This window comes from Notolepis coatsorum, assembly GCF_963971535.1.
Source record: "Notolepis coatsorum genome assembly, chromosome: 7".
Taxonomy (NCBI): domain Eukaryota; kingdom Metazoa; phylum Chordata; class Actinopteri; order Aulopiformes; family Paralepididae; genus Notolepis; species Notolepis coatsorum.
In genome coordinates this window covers 46,879,488-46,903,990 of record NC_140171.1, presented here as the reverse complement: position 1 = coordinate 46,903,990, position 24,503 = coordinate 46,879,488, and the positions used below count along the sequence as shown (strand labels likewise).

Here is a 24,503-nt window from a genome sequence, read left to right as displayed (position 1 = left end):
GGCGTTGGGGTTAGACATACTTTTACTTTCTAGTTTTACCGCGTTTACTGTTAGTAGAAGACTAGGTTGTTGACTGACAGCGTAAGCCTCTAAGTACTGAGGGAGCCGTCGTTCGCGCTGCGGGCGTTGGTTAGGAGGATCGTTTCGTGGAGTGTTCATCATAGGCCATTTCAATATTAATAACACTATATTAATATTACACTAATTACCCTCCGGCTCGAAGGACCAATTGTAACTGAGGGGTACAATTCCCTGACTGTATTACTAGATATGATACTTACTACCACTACCTTTGTACTTAATATTCGGCCACCCAGTACACGGCATAAATATATTATCATGAACACTCTCACGTAGATGAAACGGATCCAACACAAATGTACGAATTAGAAACAGGTCTTTATTTCCTACACAGCGATGGTGTGTAGAATAAGCACTTAATCACTTAATTACATTTATGAATTGAAATAGTATGCACTTTTATGGCAAGGAGTATTCGTCGGTATATCAATAGATAATGTCCAATCTCTGAAGGCGCAGGTGGTAAATATACGGCCTGGAATAGTTAAGGAATAACAGCAATGATACTTTAATGATTATAGGCTGGATACACTAGAGGGGGTTAATCCGGTCGCTTGTAAGCCGACAGGAGTAGGAGGGGGGGGGGGGGTAGAATCCAGCTGCCTCGTCCGGCCAAGGGTATCCCAGGAGAACCCACTGTAGTGCCGTTCAATGCGCCGGCGATCCTTGGACCACAGATGAAAGCAGGTGGACTCTTTGTGGGCCGGCTCTCTCCGGTCCACGGGGGAGAGATGTGGAGAGACCTCGTCTTGCAGAGCGTCTCCTCACCTTGCGTCCTCTCCAGGGGGGGGTTCCAACACACGGTAGTGTCGGGGGTCTTTATCCATAGAATAATCAAAGTATCCAAAGCATAATCCGTGCCTGGGAAGGCGGGCTGTCGTCGGTAGAATAATCCGGTATACAGGTCCACTCGCTCGTCGGCTCTGGGGCTCCTCGGGTGCAGCTTCACATAGGGTCAACCACCCTGGGTAAGCAGCCAGTTCTCTGCCCGAAACGATGGGGTACTGACTACGGTAGTATTCTCACCGCACGAAGCACTATATATTAACAGACTATTATTAGCTTAATAGACTACGTCCAACTCGACGATATAGTGCCAAATATGACTATTCAAATATTAATATACACGATGTCTCAATACCGATGGTAGGCCGAACTTGGCCTTACTCCCACACGTGGCATCGCGGGGAGGCTTTACGTCTGTGACTCTATTGGAGGGTAAGAAACTGGACTGAAAAGAAAGTCCTACCCTAGTAGCGCAGTATATATACGCACTATGAACAAATAGTCCCATTAGTGGTGCGGTAGCCAAATTCCTACGCGGAACTAGGACTTGTTCGTACATGTCGAGCGGTACGTTTTAACTGGGTCTGAGGGGTATGGCAGCCTGGCACCAAGGTCTCGACCAATAGTAGAATGGAGACCATTATGGGATGTTCAGTAGGCCAGAATGGATATTCAATGCATATTGTACAAGGAATATACAAGGGACATCAGGGAATATTAGAGAATATACAAATACAACTAAATATACACATACAAATAAATATATATATTCGGTTCAATCTGGCCCTTCACAACAATAACATAAGACGAATACTGCACGTACTAGATGCAGACAAAGAGGACACCACACCTAAGGCGATGCTGTCCCTGGATGCTATGAAAGCCTTTGACAGGCTGGAATGGTCGTTTCTATGGGCAGTATTAGAAAGGATGGGGTTAGGAAAAGGATTCATTGACATGATTAAAGTATTATACAAAGCCCCATCGGCCATGATTACAACAGGTACATTCATCTCCAAAATCTTTCCGGTATCACGCTCAGCCAGACAGGGTTGCCCTCTTAGTCCCGGACTATTCGATCTATCATTAGAGCCTTTAGCACAATATATAAGACAATCCCAATACATAGAACCAATCGTAATCAAGGGCACACAACATAAAATTAGTTTATATGCGGACGACGTAATATTGTTCATGCAAAGCCCCAACACCACATTGCCTCATCTACTCAAGTTGATAGAGAACTTTGGTGATTTATCGGGATTTAAAATAAATTGGCCGAAGTCGGCTTTCCTTCCACTTAACACCCATGCAAAAAAAGACACTACCCTCCCAGGTGAGATACCCATGGTAAAACATTTTAGATGCTTGGGTGTGGAAATATTTCCCACCATAAGACAAACGGTGAAGCACAATTACACAAAAATACAGAACAAAATCAAAGACGACCTGGACAGGTGGGCAAAACTTAAAAACTCAGTACAGGCAAGGGTATCAATAGTTAAGATGGATGTACTACCAAGAATCAACTTCATCAGTTCAATGCTACCGTTACCCCCTCCAGAGGGTTACTGGAAAAGATTACACTCCTCCACATACAAATTTATTTGGAATAACAAACCACCTCGCATAAAAAGATCCACCGCACAGAGAAATAAAGCAGACGGTGGCTTGGCAGTTCCAGATTTTTTCCAATATTTTAAGGCATACACATTAAGACCATTGACAATATGGTTTGATCCCCAGGCAATGGTATCCTGGAGAAAATTGGAAGAAAACATAGTAGCCCCACATAGACTGAAGGACATAGCACACACTAAACTACCAATCAAGCACTGTGAGCGGAAATTTGGCCCCATAATTACACATGCAATCCGGATATTGCGTGAAACACAAAAAAAATATCCTAACCCTCAAAAATGGCATAATCATACTCCCATATTCAATAACAATGCACTCTTAATGGAAAAACGTCCTATAAGATTCCCTATATGGGAAGAGCAAGGCATACACTCATTAGGGGATATTTTTAATAACCAGGGTTTTTGTAGCTATGGAGAAATTTGCACAAAGTTTAACCTCACCGAGTCCACATGGCTTTTTTACATACAGTTACGCCTATGTTTGAGGTCTCACAGTGTTCCATTAGACATACCAGTTGAACACCACAGATACCACAAATTCTTCTATGAAAGAGAAACATTGAGAGGTTTTGTATCAGGTTTTTATTATCAATTACTAACGTCCTCGTATGAAACCCTCCAACTAGACTCTGTCTGGAGGAGGGATATACCAGACCTGGAAAGTGACTTTGATTGGCAAGAAGCACGGGCAAATGTCCGTCTTACATCAAGGAACCCGGACCATCAACAAATCAATCTTAACTATATTCACAGGACATACTTGACTCCTGTAAGACTGAACAGAATGGGCCTTAAACAAGACTCAAAATGCTCCCAATGTACAAATGGAGACGAAGGGACATTTATGCACATGTATTGGGACTGCCCACCAGTTAAGGCATTCTGGAAAGATGTGACCCATCAACTATCAAAACTCGTATCTTGGAATATACCAGTACACCCCTCTGTATTACTATTGAATGATGTTTTTGAGTTTGCAGTAAATCCACAGCTAAAGAGATTGGTTTTATCGGGTATCACAGTAGCCAAAAAACTGATCGCATCACGCTGGTTTCAACCGGAAAAAATTTGCAGGAAGGTTTGGTCTCTTACATATCTCGATGTGATTTATCAAGAAATATCTACAGCAAGAATTCTGGGTCTCAACGAATCCAAAATGTCAATGTGGTTAGAAGTGGTGGAGAGAATAAAAGCTAGCTTATAATGGTAGTGTCTGGTTAGGAGTGAGGGATAATGGAGGTACTATCCAAGGAGGGGTCCGGGAGGGGGGGGGTTCGAGCTGGAGCATATGTGTGTAGGGTTTTAGAAAATAGGTATTAGGGGTATATCCTGTATAAGGCATTTGTATAATTGGTAATTTCGTTGGATATACACTATATACGTTAAAATATTATTATAGACTTTCTTTTGTTTTCTGTTTCTGTACTTGCATGTCATTTTAGCCACCTTGTCTGTTAATTTCATTATGCATTATGTGTTGAGTACTGACTTTTAATAATTTTTGTTTTGCAATAAAAAAAAAAAAAAAAAAAGACAATAAAAGTAGTGCAACGTAAATGTGCAGACATAAGAATAGGCATAAAATAAGTACAATAAGTACAGTACAGCACCACTCACACCGCCATGCACGGCGGCGGGAATGCCACCCCTGCACACCATCTCCCCCACATTCTACCACGTTCCATTTCCCAGAGTTCCCAGAATGACAGTACATTGAACAACATTGAATAGCTACAGCATCTGCTCTGCTGTATGTTTGTTTAAACTTTGATGCTTTTCCTACTAGACCTCCCTCACTCTCCTCCTTTACTCCTGAACTCTATCCCTCCCTCACATCCTCTCTCTCGCGTTCCCTATCTCCCTCCTTCTCTCCTCCAAGCCTTCTTTACATGGGCGAGGATAAAGGGGTGGGTGATTGAGGGAGACGCGAGTGTTGATGTCAGAGTTACAGTACTTTAGGAGAGAAGGGAAGGTACACATACATACACATACACAAATACACACACGTGCACACACAAACACATGCTCACACACAGAACTGTACACGTGGTGGGAAATAGGCAGACAAAGCTATGGAAGAAGGAGCTGCTTGATTTACTTGGTCTATAAATAAACTGTGGGCTGACGGATTTTCATGCTTTGCCAGTTTGTGTGCGTGTGACATGTGTGCCCCTTATGAATTATCTGCTGATGCTCAGGGGCCCTCAGGGCATCGGGGTTAGAAGTGAATGTGACCCTCCACTGCTTCTGTCTCTCTTCACGCTGGGGACCCTCAGTCTAAAGCCCTCTGCCTCCCACAAATGGACCGGAATAGATGTAAGCTGTGCACTACAGTAGGACTTTGTGGGCGGATTCCTTCATCTGTGATCACTGATTTTTTTTTGTATTTTTTATGGAATAAGGGCCTCGGAGGCTTATCTGTGGAAAATGGGATGAGCTGCAGAATCTTGTAGAATGTAACTCAGAATTGAGTTAGAATAAAATATAAATCCTTTAATAATCCAGAGGGAAATTCGGCACTACAGATCGCTCACATTGAACAACAATAAACATGGATTGAAATTGGATTGGAATAAAAATGGATTTTTGATCACAGGGTATTTACACTTGCAGATTATTTGGAGAAAGCTTGGGATAAACTTACGAAAATAACATGTGATGTATTTACTTTGGCCTCTGATGGTGTGCATGGTGTAGCTTACAAACCATGGGAAGTGAATGTTATGTTCAATCATTGTTTTTGGTGTCTTATAATCCCATAAGGGATGGGTCGTCGGACATGACACGAAAATAAAATGTAATTCATTCATTCATTCATGCAGAGCTGCCTTAAAGAACAAGTTTAGAATTTCGGTAGCCCTATTTCCTATTTAGCAATTATGTTGTTGATCGTTGCCTTTCTCAGCACAATCCATGCTGTTCTTCATACTGATATACAAAAACATCATTGGTAAGTAGGAAATAAGTCCAACATTCTGATCTTGTCCTTTAAAGGGGACGGCATCTGTATCTTACCAACAATTTTCTATGACTTCCTTGAATCTGTGGAACATTTTATTTAGCAAAGAAACTACAATTTTACAATTCAAATGTGTATTTATTTATTTATTTATTATTCGTTTATTTATTTTCCAGCACCTCTTTCTTCCCTTTTATTGAACATATCATTTTTGGTGGGAGTGAGTGAGTGAGTGAGTGAGTGAGTGAGTGAGTGAGTGAGTGAGTGAGTGAGTGAGTGAGTGAGTGAGTGAGTGAGTGACATAATTACAACCCAGTAATGGAAGAATGCAGTGGCAGATGGTCAACACTAGTGGGGGCTGACAAGCTGCATTGCACTCCTCACCCCGGACTTGGAGACACAGCTCAGACACAGCTGTATCCTTTTCCTGTTTCTGTGGTGATGCATTAGTCCCACGCAATTCAAGTCAAATAATTATGTCCATCCTTCCAGCTGCAGAAACAAAAAAGCTTTGTAGAAGTGTAGAAGTTGAAATGGGTGTCATGTGTTATCTGTGAACGACTGGGAGGACTACATAATGTGATGCTGCTCACTGAAGTGTATAGAATACTGTGTTCTGTGTCAAATGCTTTCCGTCTGTCTCATACATCCTCTGTGTTGTTACCTTTCTCTCTTTCTTTCTTTCTTTCTTTCTCTCTGTCTCTCTCTCACACATACTCACTCACTCATCCCTTGTCCTTTCCACCTCCTCCTCCTTGCGTGCGCTTGTGTTCTCCTCCTCACTGCTCCTTCGCCCTTTGTCTATCTGGGTGATTTCGCTCTCTCCCCATCTCGCCCTCCTCCCCCTCGTCATCTTTTCTCTGCCTCTGTACAGTTCAGCAACATCTTTGATGATGGCTCTCTGTTTGTTTCACATCCCCCTCCTCCCCCTCCTCCCCCCACCCCCACTGCATACTGACATTACTGAGGGAAACTCTCTCTCTCTCTCTCTCTCTCTCTCTCTCTCTCTCTCTCTCTCTCTCTCTCTCCCTCTCTCTCTCCCATACTCACTCACTTATTCATTATTCTCTCATTTCTCAATCCTTCTCTTTATCTCTCCTCACTCTCTCTTTCTCTCTCTCCCATACACTCACTCACTTACTGATTTCCTCTCTTCTTTCTTCTCATTTCTCAATCATCTCTCTCTCCTCTCTTTCTCTTCTCTCTCTCTCTTCTCACTCTCCTCTCTATCTCTCCCTATCTCTCCTCCCTCCCTCCTTCACTATCTCTCTCCACGCACAGTTGATTCATTTTACAACACAGAGGCATCCATCACCGTGCCCAGTGAAGAAAACCTCTCTCCTCTTTTTCTCTCACCCCTCTTGTTTTTATTTGTCCTTTTTATTTTGTCCTCTCACACAACTACTCTCTCTCTCTCTCTATCTCTCTCTCTCTCTCTCTCTCTCTCTCTCTCTCTCTCTCCCTCCCATACACTCACCCACTTACCCATTCTCTCTCTCTCTCTCTCTCTCTCTCTCTCTCTCTCTCTCTCTCTCTCTCTCTCTCTCTCTCTCTCTCTCTCTCTCTCTCTCTCTCTCTCTCTCTCTCTCTCTCTCTCTCTCTCTTCTGTGAGATATCCGCAACCCAAACCCAGAGTCCAATATGTTTTACTTCCAGTTGGTGATCATGGCGGGGACAGTGCTGCTGGCGTACTACTTTGAGTACACGGATACCTTCCCAGTCCACGTCCAGGGCTTCTTCTGCTTTGACAAGGCGTTCTCCAAACCTTTCCCCGGACCGGAGGATGACAGCAAGGCTCCCCCGGTGCTGGTGTACTCCCTGGCTACCGCTATCCCCACCGTGACGGTAAGACTTGACTTTATTAGTACTTACTTGGAACACATGACTTAACGAAACACATGCATGCTCACAGGTACACATACAGTAGACTACTGAACAACACGCACAAGTACACAGTAAAATTCGCAGTGTCAAATTAACACTTAAAGAGTCGAATTTAACACTATTCCAGAGTGTATATGACTCCAACTACGAATAGTGTTAAATCGACTCTTGCTCCTGTGTTAAAATCTTTGAGTTAAATTAACTCTAAATAGAGTACAAATTTAACACTTGCTTACACTGTATGGTGTTATTTAAACTTAACACTATAGGTTTAATAACACTTGAGAGTGTAATTATTATTCTCAGAAGTGTTGATAATTTACTCTTATGTGATAACAAATTAACTCTGATTGAGTTGAATTCCAATGCTCATTAACACTGCATTGCGTTATTAAAAGTTAACACTGAGGTCAAATAACTCTGCTGAAGTGTTGACATTACACAGTACTGTGTTGATAATTTACTCACTTGCAGTGAAAAAACAGCTCTGAAAATAACACCCATTAACACTGCACAGTGTCAATGAAACCGGACACTATATTGGTGAAAATAAACCTCACTGGTGTTAATTTTACACTTAATTTACTCTTGTATAGTGTGAAATTACATTTACATACAATATACATTAAGTAAGTAAAAATCACAAGTTACCACAAAATAATGAATTCAACAATTTTATTGTTGGTCAGGCAGGGTCAGGCAGGCTTATAAAAAAATAAAACATAAACAACAATTACATTGACCTCAGCAGGTCTGCATAAAGTGCAATATGGAACAATACTTTGAGCAATCTGTGGTTTGAAGTAACACAGCTGATTTATATCCAACACTAAAAGAAATTTCATACTATTCACATACACATTTTCAGTTGACTTGATACAGTTAATTTGGTTGCTGTACTGTAACTATGGTATTAATTAACAAAGTAAAAAAAATAATAATAAGAATCGAAATGCAAATATGTTACTTCCGGTTCCAGAACCGGACGTTAGGAACCGGTTGCTATTAGAACCGGTTTTCGGTGCCCAACCCTATTTACAACTCCGTCTGGATGCAGTAATAAAACAATCACATTAGCAGGTCTGCATAAAGTGGCAATATGGAACAATATACTTTGAGCAATCTGTCGTTCGATAATTCATTTGAATATTAAATGTTTGAAGTAACACAGCTGATTTATATCCCAACACCTTTACAACTCCGTCTGGATGCAGTAATAAAACAATCACATTGACCTCAGCAGGTCTGCATAAAGTGGCAATATGGAACAATATACTTTGAGCAATCTGTCATTCGATAATTCATTTGAATATCAAATGGTTTGAAGTAACACAGCTGATTTATATCCCAACACCTTTACAACTCTAACCCTAACCCTAACCCTAACACCTTTACAACCCTAACCCTAACCCCTTTACAACCCTAACCCTAACCCTAACACATTTACAACCCTAACCCTAACCCTAACACATTTACAACCCTAACCCTAACACCTTTACAACCCTAACCCTAACCCCTTTACAACCCTAACCATAACCCTAACCCTAACACCTTTACAACCCTAACCCTAACCCCTTTACAACCCTAACCCTAACCCCTTTACAACCCTAACCCCTTTACAACCCTAACCCTAACCCTAACACCTTTACAACCCTAACCCTAACCCTAACCCCTTTACAACCCTAACCCTAACCCTAACCCTAACACCTTTACAACCCTAACCCTAACCCCTTTACAACCCTAACCCTAACCCCTTTACAACCCTAACCCTAACCCCTTTACAACCCTAACCCTAACCCTAACACCTTTACAACCCTAACCCTAACCCCTTTACAACCCTAACCCTAACACCTTTACAACCCTAACCCTAACCCCTTTACAACCCTAACCCTAACCCTAACACATTTACAACCCTAACCCTAACCCTAACACATTTACAACCCTAACCCTAACACCTTTACAACCCTAACCCTAACCCCTTTACAACCCTAACCATAACCCTAACCCTAACACCTTTACAACCCTAACCCTAACCCCTTTACAACCCTAACCCTAACCCCTTTACAACCCTAACCCCTTTACAACCCTAACCCTAACCCTAACACCTTTACAACCCTAACCCTAACCCCTTTACAACCCTAACCCTAACCCTAACCCCTTTACAACCCTAACCCTAACACCTTTACAACCCTAACCCTAACCCTAGCCCTAACACCTTTACAACCCTAACCCTAACCCCTTTACAACCCTAACCCTAACACCTTTACAACCCTAACCCTAACCCCTTTACAACCCTAACCCTAACCCCTTTACAACCCTAACCCTAACCCTAACCCCTTTACAACCCTAACCCTAACACCTTTACAACCCTAACCCTAACCCTAACCCCTTTACAACCCTAACCCTAACCCTAACACCTTTACAACCCTAACCCTAACCCCTTTACAACCCTAACCCTAACCCCTTTACAACCCTAACCCTAACCCTAACACCTTTACAACCCTAACCCTAACCCTAACACATTTACAACCCTAACCCTAACACCTTTACAACCCTAACCCTAACCCCTTTACAACCCTAACCATAACCCTAACCCTAACACCTTTACAACCCTAACCCTAACCCCTTTACAACCCTAACCCTAACCCCTTTACAACCCTAACCCCTTTACAACCCTAACCCTAACCCTAACACCTTTACAACCCTAACCCTAACCCTAACCCCTTTACAACCCTAACCCTAACCCTAACCCTAACACCTTTACAACCCTAACCCTAACCCCTTTACAACCCTAACCCTAACCCCTTTACAACCCTAACCCTAACCCCTTTACAACCCTAACCCTAACCCTAACACCTTTACAACCCTAACCCTAACCCCTTTACAACCCTAACCCTAACACCTTTACAACCCTAACCCTAACCCCTTTACAACCCTAACCCTAACCCTAACACATTTACAACCCTAACCCTAACCCTAACACATTTACAACCCTAACCCTAACACCTTTACAACCCTAACCCTAACCCCTTTACAACCCTAACCATAACCCTAACCCTAACACCTTTACAACCCTAACCCTAACCCCTTTACAACCCTAACCCTAACCCCTTTACAACCCTAACCCCTTTACAACCCTAACCCTAACCCTAACACCTTTACAACCCTAACCCTAACCCCTTTACAACCCTAACCCTAACCCTAACCCCTTTACAACCCTAACCCTAACACCTTTACAACCCTAACCCTAACCCTAGCCCTAACACCTTTACAACCCTAACCCTAACCCCTTTACAACCCTAACCCTAACACCTTTACAACCCTAACCCTAACCCCTTTACAACCCTAACCCTAACCCCTTTACAACCCTAACCCTAACCCTAACCCCTTTACAACCCTAACCCTAACACCTTTACAACCCTAACCCTAACCCTAACCCCTTTACAACCCTAACCCTAACCCTAACACCTTTACAACCCTAACCCTAACCCCTTTACAACCCTAACCCTAACCCCTTTACAACCCTAACCCTAACCCTAACACCTTTACAACCCTAACCCTAACCCTAACACCTTTACAACCCTAACCCTAACCCTAGCCCTAACACCTTTACAACCCTAACCCTAACCCTAACCCCTTTACAACCCTAACCCTAACCCTAACCCTAACACCTTTACAACCCTAACCCTAACCCCTTTACAACCCTAACCCTAACCCCTTTACAACCCTAACCCTAACCCCTTTACAACCCTAACCCTAACCCTAACACCTTTACAACCCTAACCCTAACCCCTTTACAACCCTAACCCTAACCCTAACACCTTTACAACCCTAACCCTAACCCCTTTACAACCCTAACCCTAACCCTAACACCTTTACAACCCTAACCCTAACCCTAGCCCTAACACCTTTACAACCCTAACCCTAACCCTAACCCCTTTACAACCCTAACCCTAACCCTAACACCTTTACAACCCTAACCCTAACCCCTTTACAACCCTAACCCTAACCCTAACACCTTTACAACCCTAACCCTAACCCCTTTACAACCCTAACCCTAACACCTTTACAACCCTAACCCTAACCCTAAACCTGAAAACGTACCAAACCTATAGCCACATCCAGTCTGAGCACATTTAAGGCAAAGCTTTTTTCCTTGAACGTAACCGTGAACTATTCGCAAATGCCTAACAAGCCTATTTGTACAACCTAACTCCTTCCGACAATCAAAACACTTCATGGCGGAGGAGAAGCCTCATGCAATAATGAAGCAACCTCGCCCTAACTTCAGCAACACGAGGACTCTCCTTGACTTTCCCAACATCAATACTGTACACAGTGGTCTGGAGGAACGTGTACATGTTGCGCAGCATGGTGTTGTATGCTGTGCCAAACACATAATGTGCCTTAAAGAGTTCATCTAAAGCACCAAGAGAAGAGATTGACTTGCAAGGTATGGCCTTCTTGTCAAGAATGATGTAACTGGTGGATCGCATTCTTCTTCACTCCAACAGCCAGGAGATAGGGTTGATTGCTGGTAGTGATGGCATCAAGATGCTCTTGGATGCTTGTTCCAGTCACACACATGGAGAAACAATTAGAATTACATGATTGTGGCGGCTGGGTGGCGAAGCGGGCAAGGCGCTCGTCACCAACGCAGGAGATACTGGTATCGAGCCCAGCTCTCGGCGTTGCTTCCGACTTGGCCGGCCGTCATACTAACACAATTGGCAGTGCATTATTTCCGGCGTTGGGTGCATGATGCGCATGCGCTGTGATCACAGCACAGGCGCACCAGGCAGCCAAATACGGAAATACAGCCGTTTTGAGCAGTGTTGACCAGTTTATAAAAAATATTTAAAATGTTTATTAGCAACGCCGAGCTTTCAAACCCTGCCGCGTGTGTGTGTGAAACCCTAATGGAACGCTGGGTACCTTTGAAATGTCTATGTGATATATTTGACCCACTGCTCGCTTTTAAGCAGTGCTTGATGTGCACATTAACATGGCTAGTAACGTGGGAGCCAGTGACTGCGTATTCGAGCCCCTGGCTTGCATCGCAGTCACGAAAGGGGCTAAGAATTGGCATAACGACTAACATTGGGATGGGAGAAAAACAGAGAAAAAGGAGGGGGGGGGGGGGGGGGGAATATAAAAAAAAATAAAAAAAATAATTTCATGATTGTAGCATTATAATCATAAATTCGTACATACATTAGGAGAAAATACCAACCTTCTTGAAGATCACAAGATGCTGCTCCGCGTTGGACGCCGACACCTTCCCTGGTCTCTTCCGCCCCTGAGCAGAGGGTGGGATCAAGTGAAACAGCAGTAGAATCGATGAGAGGTCACTGAACTTGAACTTGAAAGAACTTGAACTTGAACTTGAAAGAACTGTCCCAACCTGTAAAGCACCCGTGACTACACTTGGGATGTGCGTGAGTCTTTTCACTAACTATAGATAATTACCAAGCCCTTGACGTCTTGGAAACGTGGAAAGTCAGACAGTATGCTGCTTGACTGCTGGGGGTCGAGGACCTTGTTGTGCCTATAGTCAAATATCAGTTTCATCTTGTTCTTCACTGTGTCCTCATCAGCTGAATGTTTCATTAGTGAGATCGCTTCCTTGCACTCCTCTTCGCTCAGGGCAGTCTCGGCAGTTGGTCCTCCTCCACGAGATTGTTCTCCACAGGATTCTACAGAATATGGGGAAAAACACACAAAAAAAAGAATCTACCAAAGGCCTGATTGATGGAGTTCTGTAGGTACACAGTCATGGCCGTAGCCAGCTATGAGGCCACCGAGGTCAAACTCCCCAAACAAACAAGCACACCATTGATTTAATTGACATATAAATCACACATAAAGATCTAACTATTACTCCTCTGAGCATGAATATAAAACAGGTGATCTATTAACTGTGTAAACCTTATGCAATATTCATCATTGATATTTGGATACTTGAAATCTGTATGAACTAGTTAGTATCAAAGATGGAACAGCTCCATGCATTAATTGCTCATATTTGCTCATTACCAGTATGGTATTGTTTAAATTTTACAGCTTTTTGTGTCTCTGTCTTTGTCTGTCCTTATTTTGTGTACTTTCAGTGAGCCAAGAAGTGGAGAAATATGTTAATACTTCAGTAAAAAAATTTTTTTTACCAACAACAGGTGACTTTATTATAGATAATGCATTTTGAATGAATAGGTTGGGTTGTATAACTCATTTTGGTATGCATTTAGCCCATTCACCAAATTATAAATGCATAAGAGACCACAGGGCTTTGGTGCACTCTTTAGGCCACTCACCTGTAAGTGCCCCCACGTCCTGTAAATGACTTTGTGAGTTGATCTCTAGATAATAAAGTTTGTATAAAAAAGAAAAAATGTACCTCCCTAATTTCTAAACCCTGGCTGGGTGGTGTCCGACCGATTATAGTGGGCCGGTCTGGGCCAAAAAAATAAATGGACCTCCCTAATTTCTAAACCCTGGCTGGGTGGTGTCCGACCGATTATAGTGGGCCGGTCAGTGTTAGGAATATACTGTAGACTGCAATTCAAAGTTAAGGTAAAGGATAAGTATCCTTAATATCAGTTTTAACCCTATCTGAGGTCTGTCTAGCATGCTTCTGACTCGTGGAGATGATAATTTGAGAGATCCATCCAATCTCAAGTGAGCTACAATATTCTTACAGGCACGCGACCAGTACAATGGAAAAGATGGGGGCATAACATTGACAGTAAAAAACATGCATTTCTGAGTTGTGAATCACAGGGTGATGCATACATATTACATGTGTGTCAACTCTTACTTGCTTGGCCTCTGTATCCAGCCTATGGCGTTTTCGTGAAGGGTCCTCTGAAATGATGACAGTATCCTGTGATCCTGACGAATCCAGGGATGATGGCTGGGACCCTGACGAATCCAGGGATGATGGTTGGGACCACTCAGATGAGGCTAGCGTGGAGACAGACTGCTCAGATGAGGCTAGCGTGGAGACAGGATAAATAAATAAAAAGATTATACACAGTTTCCTCATAAAGATGTCCCTTATCTAATCGAATGTAAGCTTCACATGACAAATAACTTATTCATTAAATATATATTACAAATGTAATCAAACCTGTGTCATATTTGATGATTAGCACCCCAGTGGATGCATCTCTTGCTACCTCCTCAAAAACATCGTCATCCAATTCGGTCCCTGAACTGTCAAAAACGTTCACACCTTCCGTTACAGCTGGGACACCAAACTTTGCAAATGCTAGAAACGGGCACAAAAGCTTTTGTAAACAGAAATGTCATTGGATGTATCCAGTGATTTCTAAATCTACTCACTAAATATTCACTTAATCTTGAATAATTGCTGTCTGCAATACAATAGATGAAGCCACAGATCCACCCAGTGGATAACCATTGAGTATCACATTGAGGACAATTTCCCAATGATCCCAATTTCTTACCTGCACTCAGAAACTCGATCAGATTTATTTCTGTAATCCGAACAAACTTTTGGACATCTCCCAGTTGTACTTTCAACAGCATGCTTGCAGCAAGCCTGCAAGAGAGTTACCAACGAGTGGGCAACTTGAACACAGGGAAGTGTGGGAAATTAGTGTCAGGCTGGAATATTCAGTGACTTTGTACTTATTATTTACCTTATTGGGGACATTGATCTAAGTTAAGTTATTATTAAATGTTTTACTTAGATCAATGTCCCCAATAAGGTAAATAATAAGTACAAAGTCACTGAATATTCAAGCCTGACACTAATTTCCCACAGATGCAAACAGACAAAAAAAGGAGAGCTATATAACCCAGGGCTTTTCCTTGCATTTTCCCTGTGTTTCTTCCATTAAACTCAATCAACCATATTGTATGCATTCTAATGCACTCACTCTCATAACACACCATTTCATAGTACAGATTACTTATATCATTCAAGGGTATTTCCCCGCATTAACATTAGCTAGCAAGACACATTTGAAAAAACTCACGAAGGGCTAGGCTGGCTCACGTTCAAGGCCTCCCTCAACGTGAAATGGCGCACGTGCAGTCTTCTTGGCTGTCGCCGAAATCTGTGGACTTAACAAAATAATAACGTTGGTCAAATGCCAAATAACTGTTACTTGATTTCATACTGTAGGACACATTTACCTCAGAACATGGCATGCAAATGTTTGTTACTAAGCCAATGTTAGCAGCTTGGTAACAGGGCCTTCCTTGCATTTTCCCTGTGTTTCTTCCATTAAACTCAATCAACCATATTGTATGCATTCTAATGCACTCACTCTCATAACACACCATTTCATAGTACAGATTACTTATATCATTCAAGGGTATTTCCCCGCATTAACATTAGCTAGCAAGACACATTTGAAAAAACTCACGGCTGGCTCACGTTCAAGGCCTCCCTCAACGTGAAATGGCGCACGTGCAGTCTTCTTGGCTGTCGCCGAAATCTGTGGACTTAACAAAATAATAACGTTGGTCAAATGCCAAATAACTGTTACTTGATTTCATACTGTAGGACACATTTACCTCAGAACATGGCGTGCAAATGTTTGTTACTAAGCCAATGTATCACCCTGTGTTTTTTTCGATCTTTTTTTCCAAACGATACAATTCACAATCACCCCTCCACATTGTATTTAACAACATTAACATTACCTCTTGCAAGTTGCTGGAAGCCAATAGCTACCGAATGAATTAATTAATATGTGATTAGGGGGAGAAACTTACCTGCTGAGTTACCTCTGCCGCGACGTGAAGAAAATGGCGTGTCTTGGACATTCTTCAAGAGAAGGAGATGGGCAGAGCTTCCCAGAGTAGTGATGACACCAGCCAATTAACTACGAAATATTTCACCAACACTGTCTGCATTTTACTCAAACTGTTGTTGTAATAACTCTGAAAGAGTCAATGTACTTTGACACTGCATATTTGACACTGCAAATTTTACTGTGTACTCTCCCTCTGCACGTGGAGTTTGTGGACGGAGCTAGAGGAGGGATGTGTGGGGCCGTATATCCCCATGGTCGCCCCACACTGTTTGTGTGGATATGTTCCGTATCATAACCATGGCAACGGCCACTATATTTGGCTCCTGTTGAAAATTGGCTGAAGCGAGAAACAAGATAGCAATATACACAGCATGTGTCCATGTTCCAGAATCACCCATGCTGCCTGCAAGTAGAATAAAACGGTTAGTACTGGATTCCATGGGATTAGTAGACTAGTAGACGTATAGCCTACTGTGATAAGAATCACTGTTGGATTGCGTCACTTTGGTTTTATTCATGCTACAGTAATAGAATATGTTTTGTTTTTTTGATGAATAATTAGGCATCAATATTGAATTGCATCATATGTTAGATGGTCTTGTATATTTATTAGTGGGTATATAAATAGGCTACACTAAATAATCCAGCATCAATACTGGATTGCACTAGTTAGGCCTGCATTCTTTTAGTAAGCTACAGCATACTTATGCGAAGCAATGTGCAAAGCAATGTACACTAACTCACTCACAGTCAGTACCTCGTCGGTAATACACTAACTCACTCACAGTCAGTACCTCGTCTGTAATACAATAACTCACTCACAGTCAGTACCTCGTCTGTAATACACTAACTCACTCATAGTCAGTACCTCGTCTGTAATACACTAACTCACTCACAGTCAGTACCTCATCAGTAATACACTAACTCACTCACAGTCAGTACCTCGTCAGTAATACACTAACTCACTCACAGTCAGTACCTCGTCTGTAATACACTAACTCACTCACAGTCAGTACCTCGTCTGTAATACACTAACTCACTCACAGTCAGTACCTCGTCTGTAATACACTAACTCACTCACAGTCGGTACCTCATCAGTAATACGCTAACTCACTCACAGTCAGTACCTCGTCTGTAATACACTAACTCACTCACAGTCAGTACCTCATCTGTAATACACTAACTCACTCACAGTCAGTACCTCATCAGTAATACACTAACTCACTCACAGTCAGCACCTCGTCGGTAATTCTCACTCACGTTTGGCCAGTCTGCCCCTAGTGGCGGCTCACAGGCAATGTATTTAGCGGAAGACCAGTTAGCTTTGCATGTATGACACTTGCCGTGTCTAAAAACACAATCAGACAGAAGCTACTAACCATACTACCCACAGTGCACTATATGCCTTTAGAACCTACTGTTACAGTAGGTGCAGTACAGTCAAATAAATGCACTCCTAATGGCAAAGGAACTGCATTTATATACTGTAGCAATTTAGTCTAGTCTCACCAAGTTTTTGAGCACTCAGAAACATGGGGTTCAGTGTCTGTCTCAAGGACACTTGATGTCTGGACTAGGAGCTGGGAAGTAGGAAGTAACGGAACGGTAAGAAAGTTCCGTTTTTGTCCCGTGTCATCGAAAAGAAAATCACATTGCATGCTATTAGTGTCAACAATAGCAATATTACAGTATACATATTTTGTGATGAACAGACAAAAGTAAACAGTTAATCTATTTACACACACACTCAGCCAAGTACAAGCACATAAACACACGCACGCACGCAGACTCTGACATTTTCTCTCTCTCTCTCTCTCTCTCTCTCTCTCTCTCTCTCTCTCTCTCTCTCTCTCTCTCTCTCTCTCTCTCTCTCTCTCTGTATTTGATTGTAACAGTGTAGGACTGAGGCACATCTAGCTGGGCAGCGGTGACCTTTGTGTCATGACTGAAGCCATAAGGTACAATAAAGACATAGCCTCAGTCACTATGCACTGGCATTCAGCTGTGTGTGTGTGTGTGTGTGTGTGTGTGTGTGTGTGTGTGTGTGTGTGTGTGTGTGTGTGTGTGTGTGTGTGTGTGTGTGTGTGTGTGTGTGCGTGCGCGTGTGCGTATCATCTGTATATGGGTGGGGGGCTTTGAATGGCTTTGAATGGAAACAGAAAGAGAATACAGAATGCTGAAGATAACAGAAGGTGAAAGGCAGTCATAATGAGGGAGAGGAAGGGAGGGAGGGAGAGTGCGGGGGCGAGAGTAAGAATAGACAGATGCCTGAGAGAGCAGGAGAGAACGAACAATAAACAACACTGAGCAGAGAGAGAGATTGAGAGTAGAACGAGGATAGCCGTGTGTCGTTCTGTTTGTTCGGTGCTGTCTGTTACAGCTAAGGGAGAAGTCTTCATGAATAATGGAGAACAGATGATGGGAGGAGGAGGAGCTGGGGGTGGGGGTGGGTGGGGTTGAAGAGACGAGATCAGGGTGTAAAGCCCTTGACAGACCTATCTTTTTTCAATAACTACAGGAAACGTTTTGATCCCTTCATGGCTGTTGATAAATCACCGGTTAAAAAGTCACAGGGACACAGTGGCCGACGAGAGGTTCACAAACAGCTTTTTCCGCACTGCAGTCCGAACACTTGGAGAAGAGGTTTCTCCAAGTAGCGGACAGACATGCGCCTATAGTGAAGTGTACAGTGAAAACAGTAAGGGCACCCTGGTTAGATGAAGAATTAAAAGATTGTATGGCAGAAAGAAATGCAGCAAAAAGTAAAGCATGCAAGTCTGGATGTCTGGTTGATTGTCAGAACTACCGCAAGCTGATAAATTGTGTCACACAGTGGAATAGAAAGAAAAAGAAAAGATATTTTCAAGCTAAGATAAATGAAGTGAAAAATGACAGTAAACAGTTATGGAAAACATTTAACACTGTACTAGGAAGGGGGTATAACAATGTACCTAGCTTTATTGAGGTTGATTGATTGATTGATTGATTGAAAAGTTTATTAACAGATTGCAGAATGGGTACAGTACAGTACAGCTCAATACATACAATTGTTAAGGGGATGCAGACCAGAGAAAGACTTTCGTCTTGTTTACATCAGGGTCCCCCATTTTCAATTCATCATAACATATATGACATACATGACATACAGATAGACAGTACTGCTACATCTATACATTTATGACATATCAGATTTGCAAATACAGTACTGTTTGTGATACAAAAGTGTCCAGAAAAGGAGTGTATATACATTTGGCGTAGAAACTGTACATTGGAGGAGGTTGGTTGGGTGGGGTGGGGTTGGGTTGGTTGGGTGAGGGCTGTACATTGGAGGTGGGGGGGGGGGGTTTGGGTAGGGGACACACACACATTTTACACTGTACATTGGAATATTGACAAAGCCTTACTTGGTCATTTACTGTACAACTAGGTTAGGACATTTGTAGGGGCCAGTTTCAAATTGCAGTCTCACGTAGGTGTTTTTTGAGAGTGTTTTTGAAAGTGGGTAGTGATTCACATTCCTTTACAGCTTTAGGCTGATTGATTGGGGCATTTATAACAAAGCCTGTTGATATAGCTCGGTATTTCAATGACTTCTTCTTGTGTAAGGTTGAAACTCTAAGGAATAATATGTGTATGGGTAATGTCAAATATAATGATAACATATTAGAAAGGATTATGAAAGATAAAAAAAAAAATCTCATTTAGTCTATGTTCTGTTGACACTAGAATGGTGGAGGAAATGTTGTCAGATATAAAAAAGGAAAAACCAGCAGGCCTGGATAACATGGATGGTAGACTACTGAAGATTTCAGCAAAGCATGTAGCAGGTACGGTCACGCATATTATAAATCAAAGCATCAAATATGGTATATGTCCAAAAGTCTGGAAGGAGGTTAAAATCATTCCATTACAGAAAAATGCAAAAGTCAACTTGTCAGGTGCAAACAGTCGCCCTGTGAGCATTTTGCCAGTGTTAGCGAAGATAATGGAGAAAATTGTGTTTACACAAATTCAGAGTTACTTCAATGACAATGAATTGAATTTTCAGCATGCCTATAGGGATGGTTACTCAACAGTGACAGCGTTGACACAGCTAGTAGATGATTGTCTAATGGATATTGATAGAAAGAAATTAGCAGGATCAGTGGTGTTAGACTTCAGTGCAGCATTTGATGTCATGGATCATGACATACTACTGGAGAAACTTAAAGCCTATGGCTTTGCTTCATCGTCAGTTTCATGGATAACTAGCTACTTATACAGTAGAAACCAGAGAGTAATTTTTAACGGTAGCCTATCTGAAGCGAAAAAAGTTAAGTATGGAATTCCGCAGGGAAGCTGCCTTGGACCTCTGTTATTCACCATTATACAAACGATTTACTGTTAATTTTAGAGCAAGCGAAGGTGGCTATATTATGCGGATGATACAACCCTGTACATGGCGTCTTCCTCTGTGGAAGATCTGAGTGGGGCACTAAATAAAGAGCTACAAAAAGTAGAAGAGTGGATTAGAGCGAATAGAATGGTTTTAAACATAGCAAAAACAAAGTGTATTTTAATGGGTTCCCACCATATGCTAATTGCTAATCCAAAATTTAAAATAATGATGGGGGGAACTGAAATTTAACAGGTAGAAGAAGCAAAGCTACTAGGTATAACATTGGACAGTCATCTGAGCTGGTCAACGCATATAAATAACATAACATAACAAAAAAAATGGGTGTGAGGGCTGGCGTTAATTAGAAGATGTGCAGAATTCCTAACACCAGAGTCAGTGTTCCATGTTATCCAGGCACTGATCCTTTCACATCGGGATTACTGTCCGGTAGGGGTGTAACGGTACGCGGATACGTACTGTACCACCTCAATGTGGTCCTCCGGTACAGTACGCGCTGTGCACCGAGCGATTGCAACGGTATGGAACCTTTTTTTGCGGAACTTAAATCCCCCCGGCCCTAATATAAAGTGCACAACTAACCGGATGTTGTTTGTTCATTCCACGCAGCGCACAGCTACACTGAACGATAGCTTTAATTCAGCATAGCATATTAGCCTTAGTATGGCGAGTCAATACTAACTGACAAGCCAGAGCCATGTCATTGTTCAACTTTATTGCGAACTTTATCACGCATTTGAAACGGCATCACCCGAATGTGAATATCACTGGTACACGGAAGAAACGTTGCATTCAAGCAGCATCTCGCTATTAATGCAGACCGGGCCAAAGCAATAACAAACGCCATAGGTGTTTTTATAGCAGCAGATCTGCGACCATACTCCGTTGTCCCCGTTGCATTCAAGCAGCATCTCGCTATTAATGCAGACCGGGCCAAAGCAATAACAAACGCCATAGGTGTTTTTATAGCAGCAGATCTGCGACCATACTCCGTTGTTGAGAACACTGGGTTTAAGCACATGTTAAAAGTAATATAGCCCCGCTACCTAGTTCCCTCGTCCGTATTTCAGCCAGCAAGTCATACCACCAGCTCTGTATAAACTAGACTTTCATGACTGTGATGCAAGCCCTGCCCCTGTATTCAAGCATCACAGTCATGAAAGGGGTTATGTATAAACAAGCACACGCTACAGTTGTCCACGACTTATCCTCCAAGGCATCTGCTATATAATAATCTTCAGATTTACTTAAGTGTTATTAGTAGGTTACAGCAGTAAGCATTAGTTTGCTCAGTCAATTATGGCCAATTCATTTTATATTGTTTAATACAGTTAAATAAATAGATAAATGAAAAGCAATTTTTTTTGTATTCCCCCCTCCCCCCCACTGTACCGAAAATAATACCGAACCGTGGCTTCAAAACCGAGGTACGTACCGAACCGTGGATTTTGTGTACCGTTACACCCCTACTCTCCGGTGATCTGGGGAAGTACTGGAAGATAAAAACTGGGAAAACTACAAATGACACAGAACAAAGCAGCTCGCCTTCAAGTTTCAAGTTTCTTTAATAGTTGTCATACAGAAGTACAGAATACTTTTATACAAAATGCTTCTTACTGTTGCGCTCCAGAGACTGTGCAAGACAAGATAAGTATGAAATAAAATAACATAGTAAAATTAGAAGTAAAAAAAGCTCTGAATTGTAGGAAAAGGTCAAACATAGTAAGTATGCATGAAAAACTGTCATGGTAGAACAAAGACTAAATGTAAATATCATAATGTTTTTTAGAAATATATATATAAGAACAAAAAACCTGCTTGTCTATATGACGAGATGCAATTCACAATCAACAGACACAGTTACTCCACCAGGCATGTGTCGATGGAAAGATGTACTGTAAAGATGCCAAGAACAAATGCAATGAAAATTACTGTGATGTATAGAGCCATGACTGCATGGAATTCCTTACCACCTGCATTAACTAGGGTTGAAGAAAAACAGACATTTAAAAAACACCTGATGAAGATCCACCTATACGGTTTGTTTTTGCAATTATTTCACGGCTACAACATCACTGGGAGGTTATCGGAAGCAGATGTTGATCAGTGGTCAAGACTCTAGTGGGCCTTTAGTCATAGCTGTCAACATTGGGATTTTAAAATAAGGGAGAATTCCCAGCGAGGGAGGGGGGGGGGGGGGGGGGGTTGAAGGGGGTGTTTCCCCCCCTTGGTGGATTATTTTTGTCAAATCAGTTGTGCAATAGTCACTTTTGGTGAGTTGTTTCTATACAATTCTATACATTTAGGTATGACACAGGACTACAAAGGCATTTAGTATAGAAATGTGTCAACAGACTAAAGCAGGGAACCACAATATTCAATATTTAGCATAAAAATTATGCTGAGCAGAATGTAATATCATAACTGTCTATTATTTTTCTTGCAATTGAGCCAATTTTCCTTAGGTACGGTTCTGAGGTGTGTGTTCAACAGAATGTAGTATCAAAAACACGTTCACAAAAAGTGTGGGTTACTGAATGCTGAACTGCACTGTTATAATCACTAAGCCATTGTAAGACCTTACCGGTGTCCCTGTATCACTTGTCTCTGCTGCCCTTTTACTAAAAAACGTCCCTATGTCCATTTTCCTTTTTTTTGTGGCATATTTGAGTTAGTCACCTAGTAAAAGTGAGATAATTGACTATATCAAAACATGCTAGGGCTGTACCGAATAGTTCTGTTGTGGAATATTTCAAATGAGCCATGACAGTAAGCTGTAGAAATTCAGATAGTCAGTTGTTATAGAAATATAGAAACATAGTTTATTAACAGAGCTCAGGTTATAATCAGACATGCTAACGTTTGACCAGAAAGTGAGCGTGATCAGTTTATAATCAGAGACATCATGTTGTACACACAAAGCACATTTTTGGGTATGGCCTATGACACTTGGCCATAATGCAGGGTCTTGTGAGGTCAAACCTTTAGTGGTGGTGGTGATACTGCTGCTTGTAGAGGTGGGTGTGGGTGACACGTCATCTTCATGATGGGCAGGTGTTATGGTCTCACTGAAGGTGGATGTTGACGGACAGGGTTCCTGCAGGTTTCAACAGGTTACATTTAAGACCCTTTTAAGACCACTTTCAATAGAATTGAATGCGTATTTCATGCCCATACCAGCAAAAAACTATTAACACATTGGGTGCCAACGACGAGAAATCTCGTTGTTGGCCGCCATGCGTTGAGTGCCAATGACGAGAAATCTCGTTATTTAATCGTTATTTCTTTTATTAGCGATATCCATTCATTTTTCATCCATCCAGCCTCACGTTATCATTGGGACTGGCTCTGAGCTCGAAAAGGGCAAATATCGTCTCCCGGATGGTATTGCACCCATTGGAATGGAGTCAATGGAAATGCATGAGAAAAAAAAACTCCGGGCTCCACATTTTACTTCTGAGCCATGTAACCTGAGACTATTGCATTCATTGAGGCAACCGAAAGCAGCGTGGATTTCGAGGTCTAACGCTGGATCAATAAACGCGATCGATATTTGGAATGGCGATCAGGAATTGGATTATTCTTTTTGCAGAACATCTGATGTGAGGTAAGGACTTTATTTTTTGTCTTGGGGTAATCAGATGTTTTTTCACAGATTTCACAGCGTACGTCTCATGTGTGTATGTGTGTGTGTAGGCCTGCCGCGATACGCAATAAATCGATTAATTGCCGCGATAATTAAAATGAATGCAATGATTTTGACGGGCGCGATTAATTGCTATTTGCGCGTTTGTTTTAATGAGGCGGAACCAGTGCCCCTTGTCAGTCACTGTCCGTGTTGGGAGGCGGGCCGCTGGCTTTACTACAGAGCACAGCACAGGAGCTCCGTGGGGCAACGCCACATAGCTTAACTACATTTCTCAATAGTGTTGCTCCTTTTAACCAAGTAGCGTTATTTGTAGTGTAAC

At 42.0% G+C, this 24,503-nt stretch overlaps 1 protein-coding gene across 1 annotated transcript in view; it reads left to right on the top strand.

Annotated features, from left to right (window-relative positions):
* The window catches only part of plppr2b (phospholipid phosphatase related 2b), a 218,146-nt gene that overhangs the window by 78,183 nt on the left and 115,460 nt on the right, over nt 1-24,503 (top strand). The window contains exon 3 of the mRNA XM_084318674.1: nt 7,126-7,314. Coding sequence (XP_084174800.1) covers nt 7,126-7,314 — 189 coding nt within the window. The remainder of the gene's footprint in view (nt 1-7,125; nt 7,315-24,503) is intronic.